Source organism: Antechinus flavipes, chromosome 3, assembly GCF_016432865.1.
Source record: "Antechinus flavipes isolate AdamAnt ecotype Samford, QLD, Australia chromosome 3, AdamAnt_v2, whole genome shotgun sequence".
Lineage (NCBI taxonomy): Eukaryota > Metazoa > Chordata > Mammalia > Dasyuromorphia > Dasyuridae > Antechinus > Antechinus flavipes.
The window spans coordinates 565883696-565910374 of NC_067400.1; the positions used below are offsets into that span (position 1 = coordinate 565883696).

The 26679-nt window shown below is 46.0% G+C and overlaps 1 protein-coding gene across 3 annotated transcripts; it reads right to left on the reverse strand.

Annotated features, from left to right (window-relative positions):
• Window positions 1-2149: 2149 nt before the first annotated feature.
• Window positions 2150-25284, reverse strand: HEYL (hes related family bHLH transcription factor with YRPW motif like). 3 transcript variants are annotated; one of them, XR_007952219.1, is made up of 6 exons: window positions 24740-25284; window positions 15128-15194; window positions 12296-12379; window positions 9261-9342; window positions 4275-5497; window positions 2150-4165 (listed from the first exon to the last, which is right to left on the reverse strand). XR_007952219.1 is itself a non-coding variant. In XM_051987759.1 (5 exons), exons 1-5 carry the CDS (start codon window positions 24814-24816, stop codon window positions 4836-4838), a joined length of 972 nt encoding a protein of 323 aa, XP_051843719.1. In that variant the 5' UTR covers window positions 24817-25284; the 3' UTR covers window positions 2150-4835. The 3 variants fall into 3 exon arrangements, 1 of the variants encoding a protein (XP_051843719.1); XR_007952220.1 differs by having other exon boundaries at window positions 2150-4056; window positions 4166-5497; XM_051987759.1 differs by having other exon boundaries at window positions 2150-5497.
• Window positions 25285-26679: the final 1395 nt, after the last annotated feature.

Genomic DNA, 26679 nt, shown 5'->3' on the forward strand with positions numbered 1-26679 from the left:
ACATATTGGATTACTTGCCATCTATGGAAGTGGGGAGAGGGAAGGGAGGAAAAAAATTTGGAATACAAGGTTTTGCAAGGGTGAATGTTGAAAATTATCTATGCATATGTTTTGAAAATAAAAAGCTTTAATTAAAAAATGATTTTATAAATGGTCATTAAGTTCCCAGGCTAGGCCACAGGAAGCTATTTAAGTCAGACTATAATGGATGCTTTGCAAAGTGCCTACCAGAGAAGACAATAAAATGCTTGTTGACCTGATTCTAGATATTAAGATAGCCAGGTCACCCAGTGGATAGAGGATGGGGCTTCGATGACTCCTCTTGGAGAGTTCAAATCCAACCTCAAGGACACTTAGCTGTGTGACCCTAACCAAGTCACTTGACTTTGTTTGCCTCAGTTTCCCCATCTGTAAAATGAGCTGGAGAAGAAAATGTCAAACCATCCCAGTATCTTTGCTAAGAAAATTCCAAATAGGGACACAAAGGCTCAGACATGACTGAAAAATGGCTCAGCAATAGCAGTGCCTGTCCAGAGAAGACAATAAATACTTGTGGAACTGATTCTTAATCTGGCTCTTGGGAGCAGAGAAGTCCTCGGTGGAAAAAGAAGGAAAGCCACATGAGAAGGATGCTGGGGATGTTTAACTCAGAGAAGACTCGGATGAGATAGCTGTTGAGCTGCTAGGGGCGCAGAGGCCGAAGCTCTGAGTCTGTAGTTGGGAAGGCCAGACTTCCAATCATGCCTTGTGGACCATGGACAGGCCATTTAACTTCCCTCATCTATAAAATGAAAGGTTTGGATTTGGTGACCCTGTGAGGTGACTTCTGTCTCAAAATCTGGAATAGCTGAAGATCTAACACAAGAGCTTTTAATCATATTCTGCTGGGCCTGGGGGAGAGAACTAGGAGCAGTGGATTCCCAAATTTGGGGTTGATGACAATCTCCCAGACAAGATCTGTACCAGAACAAGATGGGCTGCCCCAGGTGGCCCCCTTACCAGAGGCCTTCAAACACAGGAGGGCCACTTTGGACATGTTATAAGGTGGAGTGTAGATCAAATCATTTTCCTATAATTCTGAAATTCCAAAACTATTATATCTACTCCCTTTCCTGAGCATGGGCAGAACATGAAATATATACTTTGATTTCATATCCTTCCTCTTTTCCTAACTCTACCCTCTCCCACCTCTAGGTGCCCCTCTCTTTAGGTCCCTAGTGCCTGTATGTTGGCTTAGTTCCCTTACTAGGGCACTGGTCTAAGTTATCCCTAATCTAAAAAGAGCTCCAGGTTCCTAAACTACTTAAACATACTCTGATCTCATCCCTGTAGATGAGTGTAATTCATCTAAGTGTAGAGGTTGGGAGGAAAACTAATTCTCACTGACATGTGAATTGCTGATATCCCCATAAACCTCCCAGAGAGATCTGCTTTTTTAATAGAGGAGGTTTATAAATCCATGGGAAGCTTCATTTGGTAGATTTCCAGATTCTGAAATAAATTGAAGTGAAAATATTCAGAGTATGAGGTGGGATACTGAGGGGCAGAGAAGGACCAATAGGAAGGTCCCTGTCTGGGGTCAGTTTTCCTAAGCTGGCTCTAATTTTCACAGATCTTTCCTTTTCTCCAGGGCTAAATCCACAGATCTTTAAAGGCTCTAAATATTTTCACTGTGACTGTCATGGTAATGAAATCTGGATCCCAGGCTGGACCAAGATGGTCAGGGCTGGGCCAGATAGAGACTCTTAGGTTTTTGTAGATTGGAGACTGTTCTTTTTGTGTCTGATTTTGATTGATTCATGGTTAAATGTTTGGGAAATTTTCCTCCCGCTTAAGACAAAAGTGGCTCACACCTTAGGAGCCACTTCAATGGCCTAGGGAACTCCCAGGTGGGAAAACTTCCTCTACCAAGGCAGAGCAGTGTTTCCTCTGCTGTTTATAATTGGAGAGTTACCAGAGCAAGTCAAATACATCCTGATTGTGTGATTCTGGGTGAGTCACTTAATTCATAAGTTGCAAAGAAGGTGACAATCTACCTTGGTAGAGAGTTTCCTCACCTGTAAATCCCATCATAGCCAGTCTATACCCCTAAGGGGTGAGAAACACATTTTTTGACTTAAGAAGGCATAAAGCATGAGGGGATGAAGGCTTGGACCATAGAAAACTTTATTGTAGGACCTAGGAATATGCAGCAAAAAGAAGAGAAGGCTCAGAGCAGGATACAATAGTCCTCTTCAAGTAACAGAATGGTTGTCATGTGAAGGAGGGACTGGACTCATTTTGTTTGGCCCCAGCGGGTAGAACCAGCAGCAATGGGAGCATCTTCAGAGAGGCAGAGCTAAGGCACTTCCATTCACTTTCATTAAGCATTTACTAGGTGGCAGGCTCTGTCCCAAGCACTGGATATAGAATCAGTGTGAGGGAAAATTCACTAGCTGACAAGTGCTGTCCCCATGTAGAATGGAGCTCCTTGTCATGAAAGATTATCTAGCGAAGACTGGACGAGACCTTCTGAAAAATGGTCGTGGCTCAAGGAAGACACAGACTTTGGAACTAAGGGATCTGTCTTATTACCTGTGTGACCTTACATCCTCTCTAAGGTTCAGTGTCTTGTTCTATGAGAGGTTGGACATGATGACTATCCCCAGTCCTCAGTCCCTAGATCTCTGAGTTTATAATCCCAGGACTCCCATTCATGTACAAATCAGAGATAGATGGCCTCCAATGAAGCCAGGAACCTGCTGAAGAGAGCTGATTGTTAAATTTTCATTGTGAACATTTATACCTAGGAAATAAATGATACAAATTTGGATTTGATCTATTCTTTTGTTGATTGCCTAGATTTAAAGATATGAAGAAAATGTTAATAATGTAGATTAAGGGGGAAGCTAGTTGGTGCAGTGGATAGAGCACCAGCCCTGAAGAAAGGAGGACCTGAGTTCAAATTTGATCTCAGACACTTAACTCTTCCTAGCTGTGTGCTCATGGGCAAGTCACTTGCCTCAGAGAAATTACCTCAGGAAAAAAAAAAAAGTAGATTAAACTTAAACATATATCACATATAATTCATTCTTCTACCCCCCATCTCCATCCCCAAAGCTGGTTGTTAAACATTTACCTATGTGACCCTTCCAACTCTGAGATTCTTTGATTCTGTGACTTGTTCACTGGTTGAACATAAGGGACAAAAATTCGATCTTGTGACCTTGTTTTTCTAATTCATCCAAAGTAAAATGGGACAAAGGCAGAAGTGTGATCTTGCCCAGTGGTTCTTATTATGGTGTTTCCTCATATTTATTCACACTTTTCACTGTGGCAGGGTCAGACATTGTGCTCCAGCTGCTTGTCGTGAAACAGGATTCTCAAGAAACTTGTGCTTCAAAGTCATTTATTCCTTCTGGGCTTGACCTCCCAGAAGGGCCAGCTGGCCTGGGAAACAATGTTCTGTGCTTTCAAAACATCCTCCCTTCTCTTCTTCCTCCCCTATCCCTCCAACATGATTGATCCCAGATGAGGGTTTCTGCTGGGAAGGGCCATGCAAAGAGTTGACTTTGTCATGGACCCACAAAAATGCATGACTAACTGGGCTAAGAATAATGACTAGTATTAATACATATAGCACTATAAGGTTCACAAACTATTTTACATATGTTAACTCATTTGATCCTTACAACCACCCTAGGAACAGGTACTATCATTTCCATTTAACAGATGGGGAAATAGACACAGAAAGGATAAGGGGCTTGCCTATGGTCTCACCTAATAAGTAGGATTTGAACTGTGGGTTTTCTGGCTCCAGATCCAACACTTATGGACCTAGCTGACTAGCTGCCACAGAGCCATTCAAAGGGGGGAACCTTTCCCTGGGAATTATTGCTCTGAAGGGGAAGCTGAGGTGAGGAGTTGGGGCAAATCAGTGTTCAATAAGGGGTATCCATAAGGAGGAACAGGAACTGGAACCAAGGAATGAACACCCAGTGATATCTGATCAGGGTTCCAAAGAGAACTTACCCAGTGGTTCATGGTGCTCAGGCTATTCTGACAGATTAGTACCACCTATGGGAAGCCCACAATTCCCTGCCCCTAGAGGAGACTGGCAAGGTTTGTGGTCTCTTTGTCAATTACATGGTGAAATACATCCGCATATGGGGAGCCCCCACACCACCTATGGGAAGCCCACAATTCCCTACACCTAGAGGAGACTGGCAAGGTTTGTGGTCTCTTTGTCAATTACATGGTAAAATACATCCGCATATGGGGAGCCCCCACACCACCTATGGGAAGCCCACAATTCCCTGCCCCTAGAGGAGACTGGCAAGGTTTGTGGTCTCTTTGTCAATTACATGGTGAAATACATCCGCATATGGGGAGTCCCCACAGACATCAAGACAGCATGAGAAGCTATGGAGCTGAAAGGGATGGGGAGAGCATCTAGTCCCACTCCTCCATTCTGAAGACCCAGAGAGGAAGGACTTTCCCAGCGTCCCTTAGTCAGGAAGGAGAGCCAGGAGATGAAGCTGGTCTGGCTTCGAATTTAAGGCGCATTTTGATACTCCAGGCAACCAGTTTCACAACTAGTAAAACTGAAATGGAAAAAGGGAAATAGATGAAGGTCAGAAGCTGGAAGGATGACCCGAAGATGGGAAATGGAGAGATTTCTGTAAGAAGCAAGGAGATACTGGGTAAGGAGAGGAGTTGGGATGATGACGGAAGAAGGAGCCCTTTACATCCTGATGTCATAAGGGAAAGAAAGGGGGAAAGTCAGGCTGGCAAGGGTCATGGACCCCGGGAACTGGACGCTGTGTGTGTTCTCTGGCACCTGGCAGGGAATCACCTCAGAAAGCTCCAACTTCGGTAGTCCAGGAGCGGCAGAGTCTGGCAGTACCGACCCTGCCCGCTGGTCCCTGGGCAGATGGGCTCAGTGCAGGGGGTGACGAGTAGGCAGGAGGGATCGGAACTCCCGTGGAGGGGGAGCAGGAGGAGGAGAGCAGGACTGCAGCAATGTGGCTGTTTCTGGAAGCTGCACCACCCATAGGGATCGTGGTTGGACTGGTGGGCCTTCCTGCAGGGCGGGCTCTATGTGGGGATGCTGGCACCCGATTGCTCAGAAAGCTCTTCCGGGCTGGCAGGATGGCACCAGAAATTCGGTGGAGAGGGGCCGTTCGGAGCATAGGGATGGAGTACGCCAGAGAGGAGGCAGTCACGAGTGCCAGACCGGGGCTGGGCACTTGCTGGGGGACTGGAAGCTGGCTCGAGGCTGCTGAGGAGCCATGGGGGAATGCCCAGGGCCAAGCTGGGCAAGGCAGGAAAGTGGCAGCCCCTGGTGAGGGCACCATCTCGGCAATGTAGTTGTGCAGATGAGAGAGGAGGCGGAGGCGGATGGGCTCCGTGCTGCTCTGGCCCTCCAGGACCCCAAGGTATCTCCCAACCTCTGTGAGGCACTCTCGAAAGCCAATGCTTCTGTAGTCCACTGCCAGGGCCCGGGCATCGAAAAGTCCTGAGGGCAAAGGGCACAGGAAACATCAGGCCTGCAGGTTCATCACCAACACCCCTATCTATTCACTACACTTAGCCTTTCACTAACACTGTGAATAGCTGAGGGGGGGGGGAGGGGGGAACCGGCTGGCTACAATGATTCCACTGGAATAGTCTGTTCAGTTTGCAAAAGCCTGAAATATTTCAGAATAAAGCCCAGTTTCCCACTATTCAGGATAAAAATAACTGCTTGGGAAGGCAAAGTTTGCTTCCCATCAGTTTCCATTTGCTTATCAGCAGCAAGAACATAATTATGACTTACAGCTGCAACCAAAGCCTGAGAGTCTCACAGAATTACAGATTTGGAACTGGAAGGGATCATTTTGTCCCTTTGGACTGAAGAACAAAACAGTCCCTTCCAGTCCTGTCTGATGACTCTTCTTGACGTTGTTTGGCGTTTTCTTGGCAGAGATACTGGAGTGATTTGCCTTTGCTTCTCTAGCTCATTTTATAGAAGGGGAAACTGAGGCAAACAGGGTTAAGTGGCTTGCCCAGGATCACCCAACTAATAAGTATCAGAGGCCAGATTTGAACTCAGTTCTCCCTGACTCCAGGCCCAGAGGCTCTGTGCACTGAGCCAAGAACTGATAAAGCAGAGAAAATTCACATTGAATGGCCTTGGTGTTAAGTTCTTCCCCATTTTGAGGAAGGGTCCAGGGAAGTCATACTTTATTCCCCAGACTTTGCAGCCATGTTTCAGTGGCTTCTCCTTGGGCCCTGCAGCCCCCTTCTTCCATTGTTGAGATCCTCTCAGAATGATTTTTGAGGAAGACCCCCAAGCCAGTCATCCGTTACACTCCAGGTTTCACCATCTCTTTTCATGGGTTTCAGCCATCTCTATTTCTCTGATCCTAATCTTTCTTCTCTCATCTGCATATGTTTAAATAAGATGGACAGTCCAGAGAGGTACTTCCTCCTTCATTCCCATGCTTTTCAGCTCCCTTTTAAGTGTTTTCTTGCCCTAAATGAAGGTATGCACTGGGCTTGGAGTCAGGTAGACTCCTCTTCCTGAGTTCAAATCCAGTCTCAGACACTTCCTGGCTGTATGTTTCTGGACAGGTCAGTTAGTCCCGTTTGCCTCAGTTTTCCCATCTGTAAAGGGAGCTACAGAAGGAAATAGTGAACCACTGCAGTGTCTTTGCCAAGAAAACCTCAAATGGGGTCATGAGAAGTCAAACATGATTCAACAAGAAGAAGAAGTACCTTCAGGTGAGGAAAATATCTTTTATTTTTCTATAATTACCCACAACTTGCTCTTAGTCCTCTGAAATAAAAAGTCTTGCGTGGAGTCACTTTTAGGCCTGGTCTATGCTTCATAGCAAAATGGACAACACACTGAACTTGGAATCAAAAGACCTGAGTTCAAATTCTCAGTCATTTGACCTTGGGGAAACTGACTTCTTTCCTTTCGGCTTGCTCATCTGTAAAATGGGCATGAAAATATCTGCTCCCACCTCCATCCTTCCCCCAGTAGGGTAATTGTGAGGATCCAATGACAATCCATCTGGAAAGCATACAGCAGTCAAAAAAAACTGTTTATCATGCAAAAGTGTTGAGTGTGATTCATTAACTAATTTCCCTCAAAGCCAGAGTGTCTTTTCTTCATCTCAAAGGAAGAAAAGTCCCCTTGAGTTCTATTTTATGATGTGATTATCTCTGGGGCAAGGGGCTCCTTCTCAGCACAGATGTCAGACTCATGGGGTGGTGAGAAGCACTGGGGCACGCTGGGACGTGATGAACTCCCATCAGGCTGGGGCAGTCAAGGGTCAGTGAATCATTTTGCCAGCCTCCCACTGAGAGTTCTGCACAGTAAGCCCTCAGAAAGCGCCCAGACACTTCCCCACCCCCAATTCAGAGACAAGCCAGCCAGGAGGGATAACAGTTAACATTTACTTGGCACCCACTGTATATATGCTTGGCCCTGTCCTAAGTGCTTTATAAACATCATCTCATTTGATCCTCACAACAATCCTGGGAAGTCAGTGCTGTCATTTCCCCCATTTCACAGATGAGGAAATTGAGGCAAACTGTAGTTAAGTCAGTTGCTTAAGATCACACCCCTAGGAAGTATCTGAGACCGTATTTGCACTCAGATCTTCCTGCCTCCAGGACATCCCCGGTACTTTCCGTGCCTAGGTGCCAAGTGTCCCATTTCTAGCCACCTAATTTTCTTCTCCCCCCACCCTGGGCTTTTCTGAGTCAATAAATCCCATTTCATAAAACAAAGGGGCTCAGCTTTCTCTAATCCTGATTCATTCACAGGGCTGCAAAAGGAGTCCTTGATCTGGAGGTGGAGGATTTGAACTCAAATCCCTGTTCAGATTCTTCCTATCTTTGTGATATTAGGCAAAGCCTTTTCTTTCTCTGTGCTTCAGTTTCCCCAAATGTAAAATATGATTGGAGGAGGGATTGGATGAAATGATTCTTCCCTCAGACACTTATTAGTTCTGTGGTTCTGGGGAAATCTTTTCAGTTTCTCCAATTGTGAAATGAGAAGGTTGGATCATGTGGATTCTAAAGTCCCTTCTAACGCCTATGACCTTATTATCTCCATAGTCCTTTCTAGCTTTTCTTTTCTTTTCTTTCTTTTCTTTTCTTTTTTTTTTTTTTGCTGAGGCAATTGGGCTAAGTGACTTATCCAGGGTCACACAGCTAAGAAGTATTAAATGTCTGAGGCCAGATTTGAACTCAGGTCCTCCTGACTTCAGGCTGGGGCTCTATCCACTGAGCCACCTAGTTGTCCTCTCCACACCACCACCACCCCTCCCCCCCTGCCCTGGGCTTTTCTGAGTCAATAAATTCTAGAATCAGGAATATTGGAGAATTCCTAGTCCAGCCTATTTATCATCATCATCATCATCATCTAGTGTAGAGGCAACATGTGGAGTCAGGGAAGACCCAAATTTAAATCTTGTCAGTGCCAGAGGCACCATGCGACCCTGGATACATCACTTGCCTTCTCTTAATCTCAGTTTCTTTACCTGTAAAATGACCATAATTATAGCACCTACCTCCCTGGGATGCTGTGAGATATTTTATGTCAAGCCTTTTGCAAATGTTAAAGCCTCTATAGAAATGCTGAATATTATTCATGGGGCTCCCCAGGGTCAGACCTCGTGCATTCATTTGATTCTCCTGAAGCTCTGAGAGTCGGGGGTTCATTCTGTGATCTCTCAGGACACGTCACAGATCTGAGCTACGGCCCCCATGGGAGAGACTGACCTCCCACTCCAGGAACAGAAAACGAGGTTCTGATGGAACCGATGGAACGAGTGTCGGCTTTTAAGGACAACTGATCTCCCTGAGGGACTTAGCTGACCCTGATGGGCCGAACCAGAGAAGACATTTCTGAGCAGACAGAAGAAAGAGATGGTGACTTAAGACTTTGGTGCCTTGGATTGGGGTGTGGGAGCACCAGCGATCATGGTTTATCTGGAAGGGACCTCAGAAAGATCTAGTCCGACTTCTTCATTTGCTAATTAAGAAAACTGACGTTTGGAGAGTTTAAATTATTTTCTTAGGTCCAAAAGGAAGCAGCAGCACTAGGATTTGAACTCAGGTCTTACAACTTTCTGAACTCAGAGTGTCCTTTTCAGGAAACCAAGGAAAGCCTTGGAGGTTTGGAAAGGAGAGGACATGATGGTGGGATGAAATAGGGAAGACTTCTATAATTTGGCCCTTGCTTATACCCGCCTCAGTCCACTGGGAAGAAGGGCTTCTCTTACCAGACCCTCCGGTGGCACGGAGCATTTTCAGATGGTCCACGGTCATCTGTAGGATTTCTGCTTTCTCCAGCTTGGAGGAGCCCTGTGGGGACAAGGGAGATAAAGAGGTGGGGTTCAGCTCTTTGGGAGTGAGCCTGGGGGACAATTAATCACAGGCACTGGCTGCTGCCAGAGACTGTCCTTTGTGTCAGGGTACAAAGGCAGGGATGAAACAGCCACTGTCCTCAGAGACCTTGCGTGTGTGTGAAGGGGTCTGAGAACTGACTGGCCCCCTGAGATTTTCTTCTCAGAAGGATAAGAAAGGTGATCCAAAATATCAGAGGCTGCAGAGAAACTGAGAAGGAGCAGCTAGGATTAAGAAAAGACCTTTGGAGTTGGCAGCTGAGAGACCAAGTAGCCATGGAGAGAGTGGGGTCTGTCAAATGATAAGGGTGAGTGCAATATTTTTTTTTTATTTTGTTTCATTCTGAGGCGATTGGAGTTAGGGGACTTGCCTAGGGTCACACAGCTTGGAAGTGTTAAGTGTCTGAGGCCCCATTTGAACTCAGCTGCTCCCGACTCTGAGGCTGATCCTCTACCCACTGAGCCATCTGGCTGCCCTGGAAGCCAGGTTGTAGAGGGTGAGGAAAAACTGAGATGAGAGGACGTGTAGGTTAGTAGAAACAGCTTTTTCTAGGAGTTTGCCTATAAAAGGGAGGAGAGTTATGGGATAATAGCTTGAGGTGAGACTAGAGTTCAAGTGAGGGCTTTTTAAGGTTAGGAGAAACTTGAACATGTTCAGTGGTGTTAGGGAGAAATTCAAGGTTGGAAAAAAGGTCATCTTCCAGAGGAGATGGGGGAGATGGCAGCAAGGCCTCATGTTAGTTCTGGCAAAGAAAGAGGCCCTCTTTTCATCAGGAGGGGAGAATGGAGATGGTGTGAATGGGCTTTGGAGAATCAGAAAAGGGAAGAAGAGTAAGCTTATAGTAAGGGGGCCTTTAGATAAGGCAATGACCTCAGCTGGCGGGGAGGGAGTTAAGATGGTGTAGGGGATTGGTGTAGGAGAAGAGAAGATTTAGAGCAGTCTCCTTGGGGAGTGCAATAGAAAACTGAAGCATCAGCCCTGGAGTCAGGCCCACCTGAGTTCCAATCTGGCTTGAGAAAATCGACACCAGCTATTTGATTCTGGGCAAATCATTTAACTCCAGTTGTCAAGAAAGAAAGAAGGAAGGAAGGAAGGAAGGAAGGAAGGAAGGAAGGAAGGAAGGAAGGAAGGAAGGAAGGAAGGAAGGAAGGAAGGAAGGAAGGAAGGAAGGAAGGAAGGAAGGAAGGAAGGAAGGAAGGAAGGAAGGAAGGAAGGAAAGAAGGAAGGAAGGAAGGAAGGAAGGAAAGAAGGAAGGAAGGAGGAAGAAAGAGAAGGGGGAAGGAGGAAGAAAGAGAAGGGGGAAGGAGGAAGAAAGAGAAGGGGGAAGGAGGAAGAAAGAGAAGGGGGAGGGAAGGAGGAAGGAAAGAAGGGAGGGAGGGAGGAAGGAAAGGAGAGAGAGAAGGAGGAAGGAAAGGAGAGAGAGAAGGAGGAAGGAAGGAGGGAAGAAGAAAGGAAGGAAGGAAAGAAGGAAGAAAGAGGAAGGAAGGAAGGAAAGAAGGAAAACCAAGTAGGGAGAGCTAGAAGGACTGTCTTGCTTCGGTAAGGGTCCAGTAGAGATGAGATCACATTAATCTGTATTAAACCCATGAGCATTGCTCTAGTACTGCTGTTTTGCATGTGAGTAGGAACAAAGGGGACAGATGCTGACCCCTGGATTTGGCAAGACATGAAAGGGGAAAGGGATTTAAAGTGTGTGTGAGGATGGGGATGAAGAAATAAGTGTTTATAGTGCCTACTGAATGCCAGAAAGGCGGCTGGATGGCACAGTGGATAGAATGCTGGTCTTGGATTCAAGAAGACTCATCTTTCTGAGTTCAAATCTGGCCTCAGACACTCCTGTGTGACCTTGGACAAGTCACTTCACCCTGTTTGCCTCAGTTTCTCCAGCTATGAAATGAGCTGGAGAAGGAATTGTTAACCCCCTTCAGTATCTTTGCCAGGAAACCCCCAAATGTGGTCACAAAGACTGAACATGATTGAAATGATTGAACAACAAAATCAGAAAGAGCTGAGTTTAAATACAACTACACTTACTGACTGTATCACCCTGAGCAAGTCACTTAATCCTGTTTGCCTCAGTTTCCCCATTTGTATAAAGAGCTGGAAAAGGAAATTTCAAATCACTCTAGAACCTTTGACAAGAAAGCCCCAAATAGAGTCAGACAGAATTGAAAACCACTAAACAAATAATATTATTACACTGGTTTACCAAATCTAGATCTACAGATGACACAAAGCTGGACCCTTAAGGTTCTGACAAATTAGAATAAGAAGCAAATCTAACAAGAAAAAATGCTAATAAAGATAAATGCAAAGTCCTGGATTTAGCAGCAAATTCCAAAGTAGGAAGACATCCAAAAAGGGTCTGAGGAGGCTCAGTGGACTTCAGGTTCCACAGTCAGTAAGGACATGGCACCCAGTCTTGGCTGTGCTACTGGAGAAGACATAGCTCTGCTCTCAGCAGTCCCTATTTGCAACCTTCTGTTCTGGGGCCATATTTTAGGAAGGGCCACCAACAAGAGGAATACGCTCAAACCTGGATGGTGAAGAGCCTGCCAGAGTGGTCTGAAACAAAGAGCCCAAGAAAACAGATGGAGTGAGAGGCAGCAAGGAGAACCTGACAGCAGACCTTTAAGGGTCCCCAGAACTGGAGTGGAGAAGACAGACTGGCTTTATTCTGCTTGGTTCCAAAGGGTGTCCTGAGACACTGGGCGGGAATGAAGGTTGTGCCTTCCCAGTACCCTTTCCAGAGGCCTGGACTTCCTAGTATTTGAACTATGAAATGGATCCAGTCCAAAAGGACATTCACACAAGAGATCACTGAACTGGACTCCTGAAAGTGATGCTCCTCCCTCAGTGGGAACCAGAAGCTGGCTCCTTCTTCCAGGAGACCCCAGCCCTCCATCCTTACCTGCTTCTCAAAGGCCGTGGGGACCAGGCGGCGAAGCTCGGACAGGCTGCTGTTGATGCGATCCCGCCGCCTTTTCTCAATGATCTGGAGGAGAAACAATGGCATCAGACACACAGTAACACCTGCTCCCAGCTCCAGAGACCAAACTTCTTGTCTGGGACTCCCCAGAGAGTCACACCAAGTAATGTCCAGATTCCTCAGACAAGAATCTAAACGAGTGGGACCAACCCCCCTTGCAACTCTGTTCTCTCCTGTTCTCCTTTATGCATTCTACGTTCCAGCCAAAAAGAACCCATTTCTCTCCCCAAATATGTACTGTGCTCTCCCACCTCTATCTTTGCTTTTTTTTTTTTTTTTAGACATGAGAGCTTTTCTTTATTGTAATACAAATACAACCATAACTAATTTTTTTTAACATAACTAATTTTTGTGGTAACATTCTAAATTGTAGACCATTTTAAAAAAGCAATTGCTATTCTGAAGTTAACTTTATAAAAATTCAGCATCTAAAGTTTAATTTGCTGAAATAAAGCAATTTCTAGAGTTATTCTTAAAACTGTTCAAGAAGACTAAGGCACAATTCCTGGTGCCTGGAATGCTTTCTCTGCCCTCCTTCACCTGTTTATGTCTCAGCCAAACTAAGTCTCCTTTTTGCCTCTTGAGCCGGCATGCTATTCTCCTTTCTCTGTATTCTTGCTCAGGCTATCTCCTAAACCTAGAATATTCACCCTCCCTTTCTTCATCTGTTACATTTGTGCCCTACTTTCAGAGTCCAAATCAAATGCCAATCATTCCTCCAGGAAACTCCTTTGATCTCCACCCTCCATTTAGAATCTCTTCCTCCTCAGGTTACATATCTTTAATGTATTTGTCATGTAGCGTTCTGTATTAATTTTATCTGTGTTTTTGTCTCATTTGCCCTAATAATAGGTGAATTCCCTTTTGGCTTGAGTCTCTCTCAGGATTCATCGCAGTGCTTTGTCCATAGTGGGTGCTTAATAAATTTTTATTGAATGGCCAAAGAAATGTTGAGTGACATAGCAGTGACCAAGATCTGACACAAAAATGACAGCATATTTCTAGATTGAGGACAGGGGTGGGGCCATAAAGCCAAAGGACTTTTTTTTCATTTATTAGTATTTTATTTTTTCCTAATTACATGTAAAGATATTTTTCAACATTCATTTCTGTAAGATTTTGAGTTCCAAACTTTCCCTCCTCTCTTCTTCCTTTCCCTCTCCTTCCCCAAGATAGCAAGAAATCTGACATAAAGCTCAAGGATTCTAATACCTATCTAGATATTCTTCCCAAACCTATAGATTTTTTACTGAATGTGAGAAGCCCTGGGAGGAATGGAAGGGAGGGGAGAGAAGGGAGAAGATGAAAGGAATAATAGAAATAATGATCCTTCTCAGTTTTAAAAAATGCCTTTTATGCAAACTGCATCATACTATTTTCATTTTTTGTTTTTTCTTTCTCATGTTTTTTCCATTTTGTTCTGATTTTTCTTTCACAACATGATTAATATGCAAATGATTGTACTTGTATAACCTCTCTCAAATTGCTTGTTGCCTTGGGGGAGGGGGAGAGGAAAGGTTGGAAGGGAAAAAAAAATTGGAACTCAGAATCTTACAAAAGTAAATGTTAAAAACTGTGTTTTTTTTATATATGTAACTAGAAAAAATACTACTAAGTGGGAAAAAATTTTAAATGCCTTTCAGATTCGTGATTTATGAAAATCCTCATCATGGCCTCAGGAGGGACCTTAGGCAGAGTGGATGGGACAGGCAATGCAAACTGTCCAGATAGGAACTAGTGCAAGATGGCAGTTGGTGGTGGATGGAGTAACCATAGTGTTTGTGGTCCCTTACAGGCTGCCTGCAGATAATACATGAAAGCAGGAAAATCAAAGTAGCTCCCGCTGGTACATATGAAACTGGTCCCCTAAGCCTGATGGAGCAGTAGAAGTCAGAGAGATGAGGGATAGGAAGGAATTAGTGGGGAGTCTGAAGCCAGGAAGCAAAATGATTGCAGTGTCTGAGTCCCCAAAGTCTCTTCCCTGTGTGTTCACAGTGACTGGCTTTCTTCCCCTCTAGGAAAACGGAATCCGTAGGCCATGTCCCACTTGCTCCCTGGGAAATCTGGCCACGTATTGCACTGCTAAAGAACTGATCTGTGATCAATCTGGGCGGTGGGGATGTCCCTTCTCCCTGAGGACGGTCTGAATCAGAGGTGATGATCCCATCTTGTGGACCATTATTCCCTTCCTTCCTCTCTACCTTGACATCGGAGATGATCATTTCAATTTACAGATGGGGAAACTGAGGCTCAGAGAGATTAAATGACTAGTCACTAAGGTCACATTGCCAGCCAGTAAATGATAGAACTCAGGTCTCCGACAGCCAGCCCACAGATTTTCTACTATGCTGTGCAGCAATCTGAAGGAAAGGATGGATACACTGGCAATACAATGTCCTCAGAAATAATAATAAAAACAATAATAATGTCATTTTCAGGGGCAGCTACAAGTTGTACTGCACAGAGCACCAGGCCTGGAGTCAGGCAAACTCCTCTTTCTGAGTTCAAATTCAGCCTCAAGACACTCAATAGCTGTGTGATCCTGGGCAAGTCCCTTCATCCTGTTTGCCTCAGTTTCCTCAGCTGTAAAATGAGCTGCAGAAAGGAATGGGCAACCTCTCCAGTGTCTCTGCCAAGAAAACCCTGAACAGGGTCACAAAGGGCCAGACCTGACTGAACGAGCTCCTAAGGGCCTTCTGGGAAACCAAGCCCAGGGACCAGAGCCAATCCTGGAAGCTTCCGAGCAACACTCACCCCTCTCCTTTTCTTCCTGGCTTGCATCTGCGAAGTGGTGGAGGGGGACTGGGCCCCAGAACCTTGGCTGGAGGAAGAAGAGACAGGTTAATATGACCCACTGTTCATGGCTGACTCCGGCACCAGGGCAGCTCACTAGAAGGGAGGGCCCAGCTCTGAGTGCCTCACGTTATTTCTCCCTTCAAAGAGGAGACCACACTATCTAAGACCCTCAGAGGAAGCCAGTAAGCCCCCCTTCTTTTTTCCCCAGCCGGCTCACCAGATCTCAGCAATCTCAGATCAGACAAGTTCCTTCTTCAGCAAGTCCTCCCACTAACCCTCAGAGGCCTACTTCAAAAGCCCACAGCCCCCCAAACGGGCTGTTCATTGTCTCCTTCACAGAGACGGCCACGTGGTTTTGACAGCTGCCCTTAGATCCCGAGCCATCAGCATTTGTCTGAGGGAGAGAGTAGTTAGAAGGGGGCAGGGAAAGCAGTATTATGCGCCTTTTTAAAAAATCCAGAGCTACAGCAGAGAGGCTCCGGCTTCCTGGCCTCCAGGCCTTCTTCTCCCCGGGAAAAGAGGACACAATGAATGGCTCTGTGCTGGAAGAAAGGCTGGAAGGCGGTTTCAGAGAGACCCCGGTATTATTTATGAACTGATGGCAGACTGAAGTGAACCAGGAGGACAAATTTGGGTAGCAACAACATTGCGGCAATCAACAAAGCTCTGAAAGATTAAGAACTCTAGCTCAACGGCCAATAATGATTCTAGACTTTTGATGAGGAAGCACACTACTCACTACTATCTCCTGGCAGCGAGTGATGGCCTGGAGGTGCATGATGAGACATATTTTTGGACAAAGGCAATGTGGGAATTCGTTTTGCTTGACTGCATATATTTGTTACAAGGATGGTTCCTTCCTTTCCTTTCTTCCCTCCCTCCATCCCTTCCTTTCTTCCTCCTTTCCTTCCTCTCTCCCTCCTCTTTCTCTTTCTTTTTTCTTTCTCTCTCCCTCCCTTTTTTTCTTCCTTCCTTATATTTCTTTCTTTTGGTAGAAGGGGCAGCTAGGTGGAACAGATGGATAGAATACAGACCCTGGAGTCAGGAGGATGGGAGGGAGAGAAAATAGACATTTGTTCATTTTAAAAATTAAATTTTATAAAATTTTCTGTACATTAAGAAAAGAAGGAAGACAAAGGAAGGAAGGAGAAAGAAAGGAAGGAAGGAAGGAAGAAATAAGGAAAGAAATAAAGAAATAAGAAGGAAAGAAAGAAGAGAGAGAGAGAGAGAGAGAGAGAGAGAGAGAGAGAGAGAGAGAGAGAGAGAGAGAGAGAGAGAAACTTTCTGGTACAGCAGAAAGAAAACTGGCCCTGGTGTCCAGGCCTGACTCCAATATTTCCTATGTGACAGCGAGCGTTTCCTCATCTGTAAGATGGAGATAATGATACTCATACCAGCAGGCTGTTGTAAGGAGTGTGCCATAGAAGCCAGGCAGCACAATAAAGGGGAGCTGGCAGCGGGATCCCTTTCCTGATTATTATGAGAGAGGCAGTTTAGAAGGGTGGGAAGGGCCCTGGCCTTGTAGAGCCGGGAGACCCAGGTTTGGCTTCTGACACCCGTTAGCAGAGTGCTCATGGACACTTTTCTCTGAGTCTTAGATTCCCGGCCTATAAAACAGGGATGTGTGTGTGTGTGTCTGAGAACAGTATCTGGCCGCTGGAAGGAACATTACAGAAACATCGTAGAAATGGGGAACGACCGCGGCCCCTGAATGACGCTGACATTCCTAGAGCTCTCTAGGCGCGCACACACGTATCTGTGCAGCCTCCCCGAACCCCGTAGAGGTGAGGGCGACCACGTCCCCATTTGACAGATGAGAAAACTGAGACAAACTGTCAGCTATAAATGGCTGTGAGGGGGTCAGCAACGTCACTGGCCAAGGGCGTCAGGCGTCCGCAGCTGGGCCGGGAGCGGGAGTTAGGGTGAGCTGGGGGGTGAGGCCCAGGAGACGGATGGGCACAGGCCTTCCCCCCTCCCTGGAGCCTGGACGCCCTGCGCGGGCACGGCGCTCTGCCTCCTGGGCTGTTCGCCCCCGCAGTGACCGCCTCGGCCGAGCAGGACCCCATGGAGAGGAGGATGCGGAACTGGCGCACTCGATCGGAGTGCCCCCTGCCGGGCGCTCCTGACTGAGCTTCTCCCTGTGAGTCTCTCTGGGACGCAGTTCCAAGCTGCCTCCGGTCCCAGCCCCTGCCGCGGGGTGAGCTCCCGACAGAGCGGGGACCGCGCCGTTCTCTGCCCGGCACCCCCCCCGCCCAGCTCCGGGGCGGGGCAGTGCCTGCAGGGGACCGACTTATTGATGGCGCCCAGCCTTCTTCCGGCCCGTCCTAGAGACAGAGGCGGCCTTGGGCCCGCTCAGAGGCGCTGCTTTGGGATCTGGGGCCTAAGGGCCACAACTGCTCCTCCGGGAGAGATGTGAGCTCCATCCGCAGGGGGCGCTGCAGGCAGCAGCCCGCGCCGGGTTTGTTTTATTTGCATTTATACTCGAACCTTACCTACCGTGGCTCTGATTCAGAGATAGCACTTCACGCCCATTCCCTTATTTGACCCTCACACTAACGCTTATTGGGTGGGTGCTGCTGTTATCCCCATTTTACAGATGAGAAAACCAAGGCTCAGTTTTAAGTGACTGACTCAGGATCCCACAGCTAATAAGTGTCTGGGGTAAAAACTGAAAATCTGAAACACCAAGTTTGGCACATTCTAGTCAGCTTTACACAGTCTCGGTCAAAACCCTCCCATTCTGGAAGAACCAACTAGAGCCTGAGTCAGACTTTTAGGACCGCGGAGTTCCCGCCCCGGTGGGAGGGCATCAGGGCGAGGGGGAGGGTCACATCCGGGGTGTTGTAAACACCTTGCGAGCATCTATCACGTGGCAGCCAGGCGTTGCCGTGGCGACCGCGGGACCGGAACAGGAGGACTCACCTTCCGAGGGCAAATCCGGCCTCAGACCCTCCTAGCCGGGTGACCCTGCGCCAGTCACTTAACCCAGTCTGCCTCAGTTTCCCTACCTGTAAAATGAGCTGGAGAGGGAAGTGGCCAACCACTCCTCACCTTTGCCAGGAAAACCCTAAATGCGCTCATGAAGGGATTGGCTGAAAGAACGACCAACACAATGCCCGGCAGGTGCCAGGCTGGGCACTGAAGACACCAAGACAAAGGTGATCTCTTAGGTTGCTCCAGAACAGGAGCTCAGGCTTCTGTGTGTCCCTTTTAGCAGCCCCGGAAGCCCACCGGTCCCTTCTAAGGATAATCTTTTTAAATGCATAAAATAAAATACAGATTATAACAAGGGAAACGAATTCTTTTGAAATACAGTTATCAAAATATCTATTAAAAAACAAGGTTCAGAAACCTTTGCTCTAGAATTCTACAATCCTTAACTTTCTCATCATGGCTAAGAATCGGGAGGCAGTCCAGGCAGCGTCCGCTCCACCCCTCCCCCCAGACGCGTAAATTCCTTATCCTGGGCACAAAGGAAGAAGATTTTCCTGATTCAGGACTTTTCTCGTTCCCTTTCCCCGCAGAGATCCTGGGCAATGCTGATGAAAATTCTTGGTCCTTTTGTTGACAAAGTTCTGGGGTGCAGGTGGCCTGTCCTTGGGGAACACCTCTTTCTCTGATCCCTGGGATTGGGCCCTGAGGCCACCAGGAAGAGCAGAGCAGGTAGAAACCCAGCCCTTTCATCTGGTGGGCAAAGAAAGAGGGCCTGGGAGTGAGCAACCGCTCCCAGGGCTCAGACGGCACAGCCTGGCTGTTAGCTTACTGTGCTGGCAAGAGCCAGCCCTTTAATGTCTCTAGAATTTGTTTCCTCTCCTCTTTTACTTTTCCTCCATCTCTCCTTTCCTCCCTTCCTTTGCTTCTTTCCTTCTTTCTTTCCTTCCTTTCTTCCTCCCTTCCTTTGCTTCTTTCCTTCTTTCTTTCCTTCCTTTCTCCCTCCCTTCCTCTGCTTATTTCCTTCTTTCCTTCCTCCCTTTTCTTCCTTTCTTCCTTTGGTTTCTTTATCTTCTTTTCTTCCCTCTCTTCCTTTTTCTATCCCTCCTTCCTTCCTTCCTTCCACCCTCCCTTAACATCTTTGAACCTCCATATCCTATTCTGTAAAAAGAATTAAACAACTTCTTAAGCTTTATTCTAGTTATAAGTTTATAACTAGAATATATGAGGTTTTACAAAGTTTATGTAAATGAATTGCCCCAAATCACAGGTTCATGTTCTATAAAACAGCCCCTTACAAATTCCAGCCTCTCAATGACAACAATGATAATGATGATACTGTGATCTTAATCATCCATTACAATTTCCAAAGCACTTTTCTCACATCTAGCCTGTGAGAAAGGAAGGCATATATAATTATTTCATTTTTCCTTGAAGGAAACTGAGATTTGAAAGGATGTAGTGACTGCTCCATGATCATAGAGCTAGAAGGTAGCAAAGCTGAGACTTGAACCCAGACCTCTTGAATCCTAGACCTGTTCTTTTCACTTGAGGGCTTTTTCTCTGAGCTCATTAGCTTTGTCATAGTTCTGGGACTAAAAATGTTCATGAGATATAAAGACATCATTTTCATGGGCTTTTCTACCTTCTTTGTGCCATGGATTCCTTGGGCAATCTTTGAAATCTATAAGATCCTTCTCAGAGGAATATGTTTTAATACAGAAATTGGAATAAGAAGAAAATCAACATCATTGAAACAGTGATACACACACACACACACACACACACACACACACACACACACTCACACACAGTTTTTGGCAAGGCAATCAAGGTTAAGTGACTTGCCCAGGGTCACACAATCAGTAAGTGTCAAGTGTTTGAGGCTGGATTTGAACTCAAATACTCCATCCACTGCACCTAATTTAGCTGCCCCTATTTATCTATCTATCTATATTTAAAAAGTTATGGATCCCAGGATAAGAATATTTGATCTGGGGTTTATAGATTCCCTAGTTTTACCAATTAAATTTACTAATGACCAACCTCTTAATTATATTATTAGAACTGTCAAAAAGGGATTCATAGAACTAAATTAATGTCACTAGAACTGAAACTGGAAGTATTTTTATAGTATTTTATTTTTCCAAATACTTGCCTAGATAGTTTTTGACATTCGCCTCTTATTAAAACCCTGTGTGCCACATTTTTCTCCTTCTCTCCCACCTTCCCTCCTCCCCAAGATAGCAAGCAATCCAATATAGGTTAAACGTGCGCTATTCTTCTAAACATATTTCCATATTCATCATGTTGCACACAAAAAAAAAATCAGATCAAAAGGGGAAAAAACATGAGAAAGGATAAAACAAGCAAACAATTATAACAAAAAAGAAGAAATCTCACTGGAAGTATTCAAACAGATGTTAGGCAGACATTTATTGGGAATATTGTAGAGGGGTATTAGTGATTGCAGGGTGCTGGAATGGGAGAGTCTTGGTGTATCTTCCACCTTTGGGAAATCTGTTATTGAATGAAACCGAGACCCAGAGAAGAAAGCTCCTTTTTTATGGTTAATAAAGTTCATAAGCAGTAGTGATGGTAGTCGTAGTAACAGTAGCAGTAGAATAGCAAGGACTGCCATTTATTTAGTATATATATCACAAAGCCATGAGGCTCAATGCAGATAGTGCTGGACCCACAGTAAATGAAGACCCCCATTCAGAACCAGCCTCACACATTTACTGTCTAAGTGACAACTTCTGTATGTCTGTTTCCTCCTCGATAATGAAACAGCACCTACTTCACAGGGTTATGGTGAAGACTGATTAAGTTAATATTTTAAAAAATATTTTTAAGGCACTCTGCTATTTTAGTTATTATCAAATGATACTTTAAGGTGTACATGATATTTGGGGGGCAGCTAGATGGCTCAGTGGATAGAGAACTGGCCCTGAAGTCAGGAGGACCTGAGTTCAAATTTGATCTCAGATACTTAACACTTCCTAGCGGTGTGACCCTGGGCAAGTCACTTAACCCCAATTGCCTCAGCCCCCCCCCAAAAAAAATGTGCACAATATTTGAATCTAAATATGATTTTTTTTTTACAAATTAACTTATTAAATAAAAAAATAGAAAGGTGAATCTGTTCCAGCCTTCTCCTTCTCCTCTATCACATTCTGCTTTCCAATGCCAAATGCTAACAGTTCAGAAGGGTCTGTCCTCTATATTCAGCACAGATAATGGAGAATTGATGATATAACATTACGGCCAATGAGGGAGCTATCACCATCTGCAATCCCGCCTTAAAAGGACAGTATTGCTAGTCACAGAAAACAACTCCTGTTTCCACTAAAAGGATGCTGACATTTTGCCTTGTGTGGTACTGAGACTGTACCACAAAATCTGGCCTCATATTTTGTCTGGAACATTTTCTCCCAGCTCTAATCAAGTCATTTCAACCTCGGCCTCCTCATCTGCAAAATGGTGAGAGAATACCCAGAGTGCCTGCTCTACAGAACTGCTGGGTGGCCTGTGCAGACTCAGTGAATTGTGAAAAACATCCCAAAAATATTAGCTGTTGTTCAAATATTCAGAGATATTCTCTTAAGTTAGAAAGCTACAGAATAAGTGTCAGGCACACAACCAGACAATTCTTGACTGTTCTATGGAGGATTATTAGGTATCTGGATGGGTCCTTCCCAGTTCTGACATTCTGTGTTCTAAGGGCTTCTCCCACCTCTGATACTCTGTGTTTTAAGGACCTTTCCAGCTTTAACATTCTATGTGGATCCCTCTCAGTTCTAATATTCTCTTCTATTCTCAGATCCTTTTCATTCTGACAGTCTGTGTCTTCTGTTCTAAGGCTTTTTCTGATCTTCTATGTTCTTAGGTTCTTCAGCTCTGACATTCTATGTTTTAAGGTCCTCTTCTATTTTAAAGTCCTTCTCTACGTTGACATTCCATGTTTTAAAGTCCCTCCCAACTCTGTGTTCTATCCAAAAATTTCTTCAAGTTCTATTATTCTAGGTCCTTAGGTTCTTCAGTTCTGATATTTTGTTTTACAGCCCCTCTCAGTTCTAACATTCTATCCTATTCTAAAGTTCCTCCCAGTTCTAACATTATATATTCTGTTCCAAGGTTTCTTCAAGTTCTATTATCTAGATCCTTAAGTTCTTCAGTTCTGACAGTCTACATTCTAAGTTCCCCCACCCCTGACACCCACAGACCCTGCTCAACATTTTATGTCCAGTTTTCAGGCATTTTCTGGTTCTGATGTTCTGTTCTAGAGTGCTTTCTGGCTCTGATATTTCAAGCACTGCTGGAGCACAGAATCCTAGCACTGATACTCCATGTTCTCTGGCTCTCATGTTCCACATCTGGGATCCCTTCCAGCTCCGATTTTCTAGGAGTCTATGAGATGCAGCGTGTTGGGCAGTTGGCGCTAGATGTCAAATTTCCCTTTCTGACCACACACATCTCAGGTCGAATGTCTGGATCCCCTGATGAGAACATGCCAGCTGACAGCAACGGCAGTGACCTGGAAGTTTTCTCAAGGGCAATGGGAAGCCAGTTTGGGCTTTGCCATGACTAATCTAAAATGTGGCTAATCCTCTTGAGAAAAACTGAGAATGGACTGGATGTCAATTAAGTGACTCGAGCAAATTGCGTGAAGTTTTTTCCATCACTTTGTCAAATGGCAGAAAGTATCTCAACTGTGAAAAAAGAGTTTTGGACTTGGGAGTCAGGAACATGAACTTTGGCGGGACTGTCACTAATGAACCGTGTCAGACCAAATCCCTTCCCCTTACATTTTCTTCAACTCTAAAATGATAAGTTATACTACATAATGTCCAAGGTCCTTTACAGCTCCAAATCACCCAATAATCAGGTGAATTCTGAGGATTCACCTATTTTTAAAGTTTCCTAAACTAATTTTTATGTCCTAATATTTCATATTCGAATGCCAAGTTGTGCTCTATGCTCTGCTATTCTGGGTTGTAAAGGTCCTTTCCAAGTTTCATATCCTATATTCTAAAGTCTTTTCTATCTCTGATGTTCTGTGTTCTAAAATGCTTTCTAGCTCTGATATTTTAAGTACTTTGTTGGAACACAGAATTCTATATTCTAAGGTTCCCTCCTGCCCAATGATTCTATGAATCTAATTTCATGTTTTCTTAAGACCCATAGAGAAAAATATTTTTTACACATGGTCTAACTTTATCATTTCTAAAGAAGAGCACTCACTAAACCTTGAAAATAGGCAAGGGAAAAACTGGGACTCCTTCCTTTATGGTGAAAAAAACAAAACAAAACCAGAGAACATATTCCTACTTCATCAAAGAGATCGTTAGGATGCCCCAATTCTATATACATTCTATTTCCATTTCAGGGATAGATGAATAGATAAATGAGAGACAGACAGAGACACAGAGTCAGAGACATGAACACAGAGAAAATAGAGAGAGGAGGCTAAATAGCACCAGAAAGTCTTAGCAAGAGTGAGACAGAGACAGAAAAAAAGGAGAGAGATAGGGAGAGATTTAATTTTATATTTGGGATTAATTTCTATGTCTCCCAATCCCTTCCATTTCATTATTAGTGTGTTTTAAGAATTTAACAGGAGATTATTCTTATTAGTGAGAGGAAAAATTATTTTACAAGAAAACTGGAGGCAGGAAGAATTTCAGGGACTTGTGCAAAATTACTTAATAAGGCTAAAAATGAGAACAGGTCATCATGGTGCCTGCATTCCTGGCCCAGTGGGCTCCCCCTCTGGGTAAACTGCCTCTCACTGGGGCAGGGCTGGTTCAGAGCTGACAGGATCCAACTCCCTGCAAAAACAGTGATGAGGGACCATGGTTTTAGATGCAAAGTCCTCATTTGAGTGAATAATAGAATAGAAATTACATATTTCTATTCTATTAATTATTGAATTAAACTATTAAACAATTGAACTATTGAATTATTAATATAAGTCAAAAACTATGGAGGGGCTGTTCTCCCACAGGACAGTCCAGACTCTGCCACTGACAAACTGGACAAGTTCCCATCCCTTCTCTGAGCCTCAGTTTCCCCTTCTGGATTATTTTAAAAAGATTTATCAGATGGCTTGCTGTCTTGGCAGAGGGGAAGGAAGGGAAAGAGAGAAATTGGGAACACTAAGTTTTACAAAAATGAATGTTGAAAACTCTCTTTACATATATTTGGAAAAATAAAATACTATTGAGGATCTCTCCATCTGGAAAACAGGGGAAGGGACCAGACTACATGGCTAAAAGTCCTCCTCCCCTGATTACTATATTGTGAGTCATCTCTTCTCTCTGGGCCTCAATTTCCACATCTGTAAAATGGGAAGGAGACAATAAGATGACTCCTGAGGTCCCTCCCAACCCTAAAACTGAGTGAGGTGGGGGTTGAGAGAATGAGAGCCAAGCCTCCTTATTCCCAGATTCTGTGTAAAGGAGGACAGTGAGATCTGGAGGGGGCGTGTGAGAGGGGGACAAAGTATCTATTTCTCTGATCTCTCAATAATGGAGCTTAAGATCAAAGTAGCAAGTTGCCCTTAAAGACCTGGCAGGCTCTTCCTGTGGCTGCTCCCTGCACCCCATGCCGTCCCAGGACCCCCGCAGGGCCCCTTACCTGTATTCCTCTTTGCCCACATCTATGGTGCCCTCAGACTCACTGTCTGATGGGCTGTCTTCAGCCAATCTCTTCATGGCCAGCAGCTGAAGATCTGACACCTGAGGAAGGGATGTGGGTGTGTGCGTGCTGTTGGCTCTCCAGCCCTAACACTCTGTTTGTCTGTCTCTCTAACTCTCTGTCTGTTTGTCTGTCTCTGTCTCTCTTGCTTCTGTCTCTAACTCTGTTTGTCTCTGTCTGCCTTCTCTGTCTGTTTCTCTCTCCTTCTCTGTATCCCCTCTGTCTCTGGGTGTCTCTGTCTCTCTTGCTTCTCTGTCTCTCCTGTAAAAGGAAAAAGGAGGCTAGGGAGGAAATAGCCGGTTCCCCTTCCTTGGATAGCAGAGAAACTTCTGCCTCTCCCAGCCCACCCTGCTGGTCTCCTGCGGCTTCTCTCAAGTCTCTCTCAATGTCCTCCCCTCCCACACACTCTGCTCGGTCCGTCTCCAGCAGCCCCCTCTTCCCCAGCCCTCTCTTCTTCCTCTGTCTGTCTCTCACGCTCAGACGCCCTTTCCAGTTTCCAGACCGGCCCCCCTCCTTCCCTCCCGTAACCTCCTCGTTTAATGGGTTAATAAGGCATCTCCCAGGAGTGATGGATTGGCCCTGCCTCCCTCCCCCTCCCTCCTGTCTCCCCGGCTTCTCCTCCCCTCTCTCCCTCCTGCTGTTGCGGGGGGGTGGGGGGCGGGGGGCGGGGGGATTCTGACTCTTCCTGTAAAGGGAACAGACGTCTGTGTGAACGTCTCCTCCTGTCCCCCCTCCCTCCCTCCCTTTAGCCCCTACAACCCTCCCCCAGGCTCCCTGATTGGTCGCTGCTGCAGTTTAAAGGGACCAGTGACCTCACTGGCAACAGAAAACCGTGGGAAAGAGATGGGGCTGATAAAGCCTGGGTTGTTTCAGAAAAAAATCAACAGCGGCTCTGTCCCCTCCCCCCCAGCCCCCCACGCACACGCCTGCCTCTCCCACATGTCTGTGCAGATCAAGGGACTTGGATCATCAGTGCAAACCGGCTTATTCTAAGGCCTTTGGTGTCTGAGAAGGGCTTTTTGAGGAAGGCCATTGATGGGGCTTAATCAATTGTGGGTGGGGGAGTTGGCGGGAGGCAGCGGCTTTGGGCCGGATCAGGTCAGGCGGCCCGCTCGTTTCTGGGACAACTAGCGAAGGGCGAGGTCGGGAACCGCTCCCCCGTCTGTGCCCCCCATCTCTCCCCCAGACGCCCCAGAATGCCCGAGTGGAAGGGCGCCAAGGCTGTCACCTGGGGTGGAACCAGCCCGGGGGCTAGTCTCGGAGCGGGTCCCCTCCCCGGGCCTCGGCTGCCCAGTGAGGATGGATTAGGCGACCTCCGAGGATCCCATGATCCCATAATAATCTACCGCTTCCTCCCCGGGCCCAGCACTCCCATGGATCCCGTCTCCTCCCTCCGCTGGGCAGCCCCTCCTCGGACCTCCCAGGACCCAACCACCAGTTCCCAGAACCCCCAGCTCGCCTCTGCCGGAGTGACCCCGTCTGACTCCCTGAGTTGGTCAGACAGCTCCGCCGTCTCCCAGGCCCTACAACCTTATCAGCCGGGAGGTGGCGGGGGCGGCCCTTGGGAACCGCGTCCTTGAAAACTGTCTCTGGTTAGGATTCACATGGAAGGTCCGTTTTGCTGCCGAGCCTTAGGCCCCGTATGGCCTTCCCTTCCCGCTCTGGACCCACTGGACTCCTGTTTAACAGCTTCCAAGTGGGCTTTTCCAGCCTCCTTGCCTTTGCAGCTGCCAGTCCCTCCGGGGGAAGACCCTCCCTCAGCCTACTTCTTCATCTGCCTCTGGAATTCCTGCCCGTCCCTTAGAGATCCATTCAAATACCCCTTCCTCTAGGAAGGAACCCCGATCTTCCCTCTGCGGGCCCCAAGACCTCACTTTGCA

What these genes read in the sequence shown, in the direction of transcription:
- HEYL (XM_051987759.1), bottom strand. Translation starts at nt 24,816, where the DNA reads ATGAAGAGATTGGCTGAAGACAGCCCATCAGACAGTGAGTCTGAGGGC. An exon ending in CCACGGCCTTTGAGAAGCAG is followed by an intron (nt 9,343 to 12,295) that starts GTAAGGATGGAG and finishes TTGTCCCCACAG; the next exon opens with GGCTCCTCCAAGCTGGAGAA. An exon ending in CCGTGCCACCGGAGGGTCTG is followed by an intron (nt 5,498 to 9,260) that starts GTAAGAGAAGCC and finishes CTTTGCCCTCAG; the next exon opens with GACTTTTCGATGCCCGGGCC.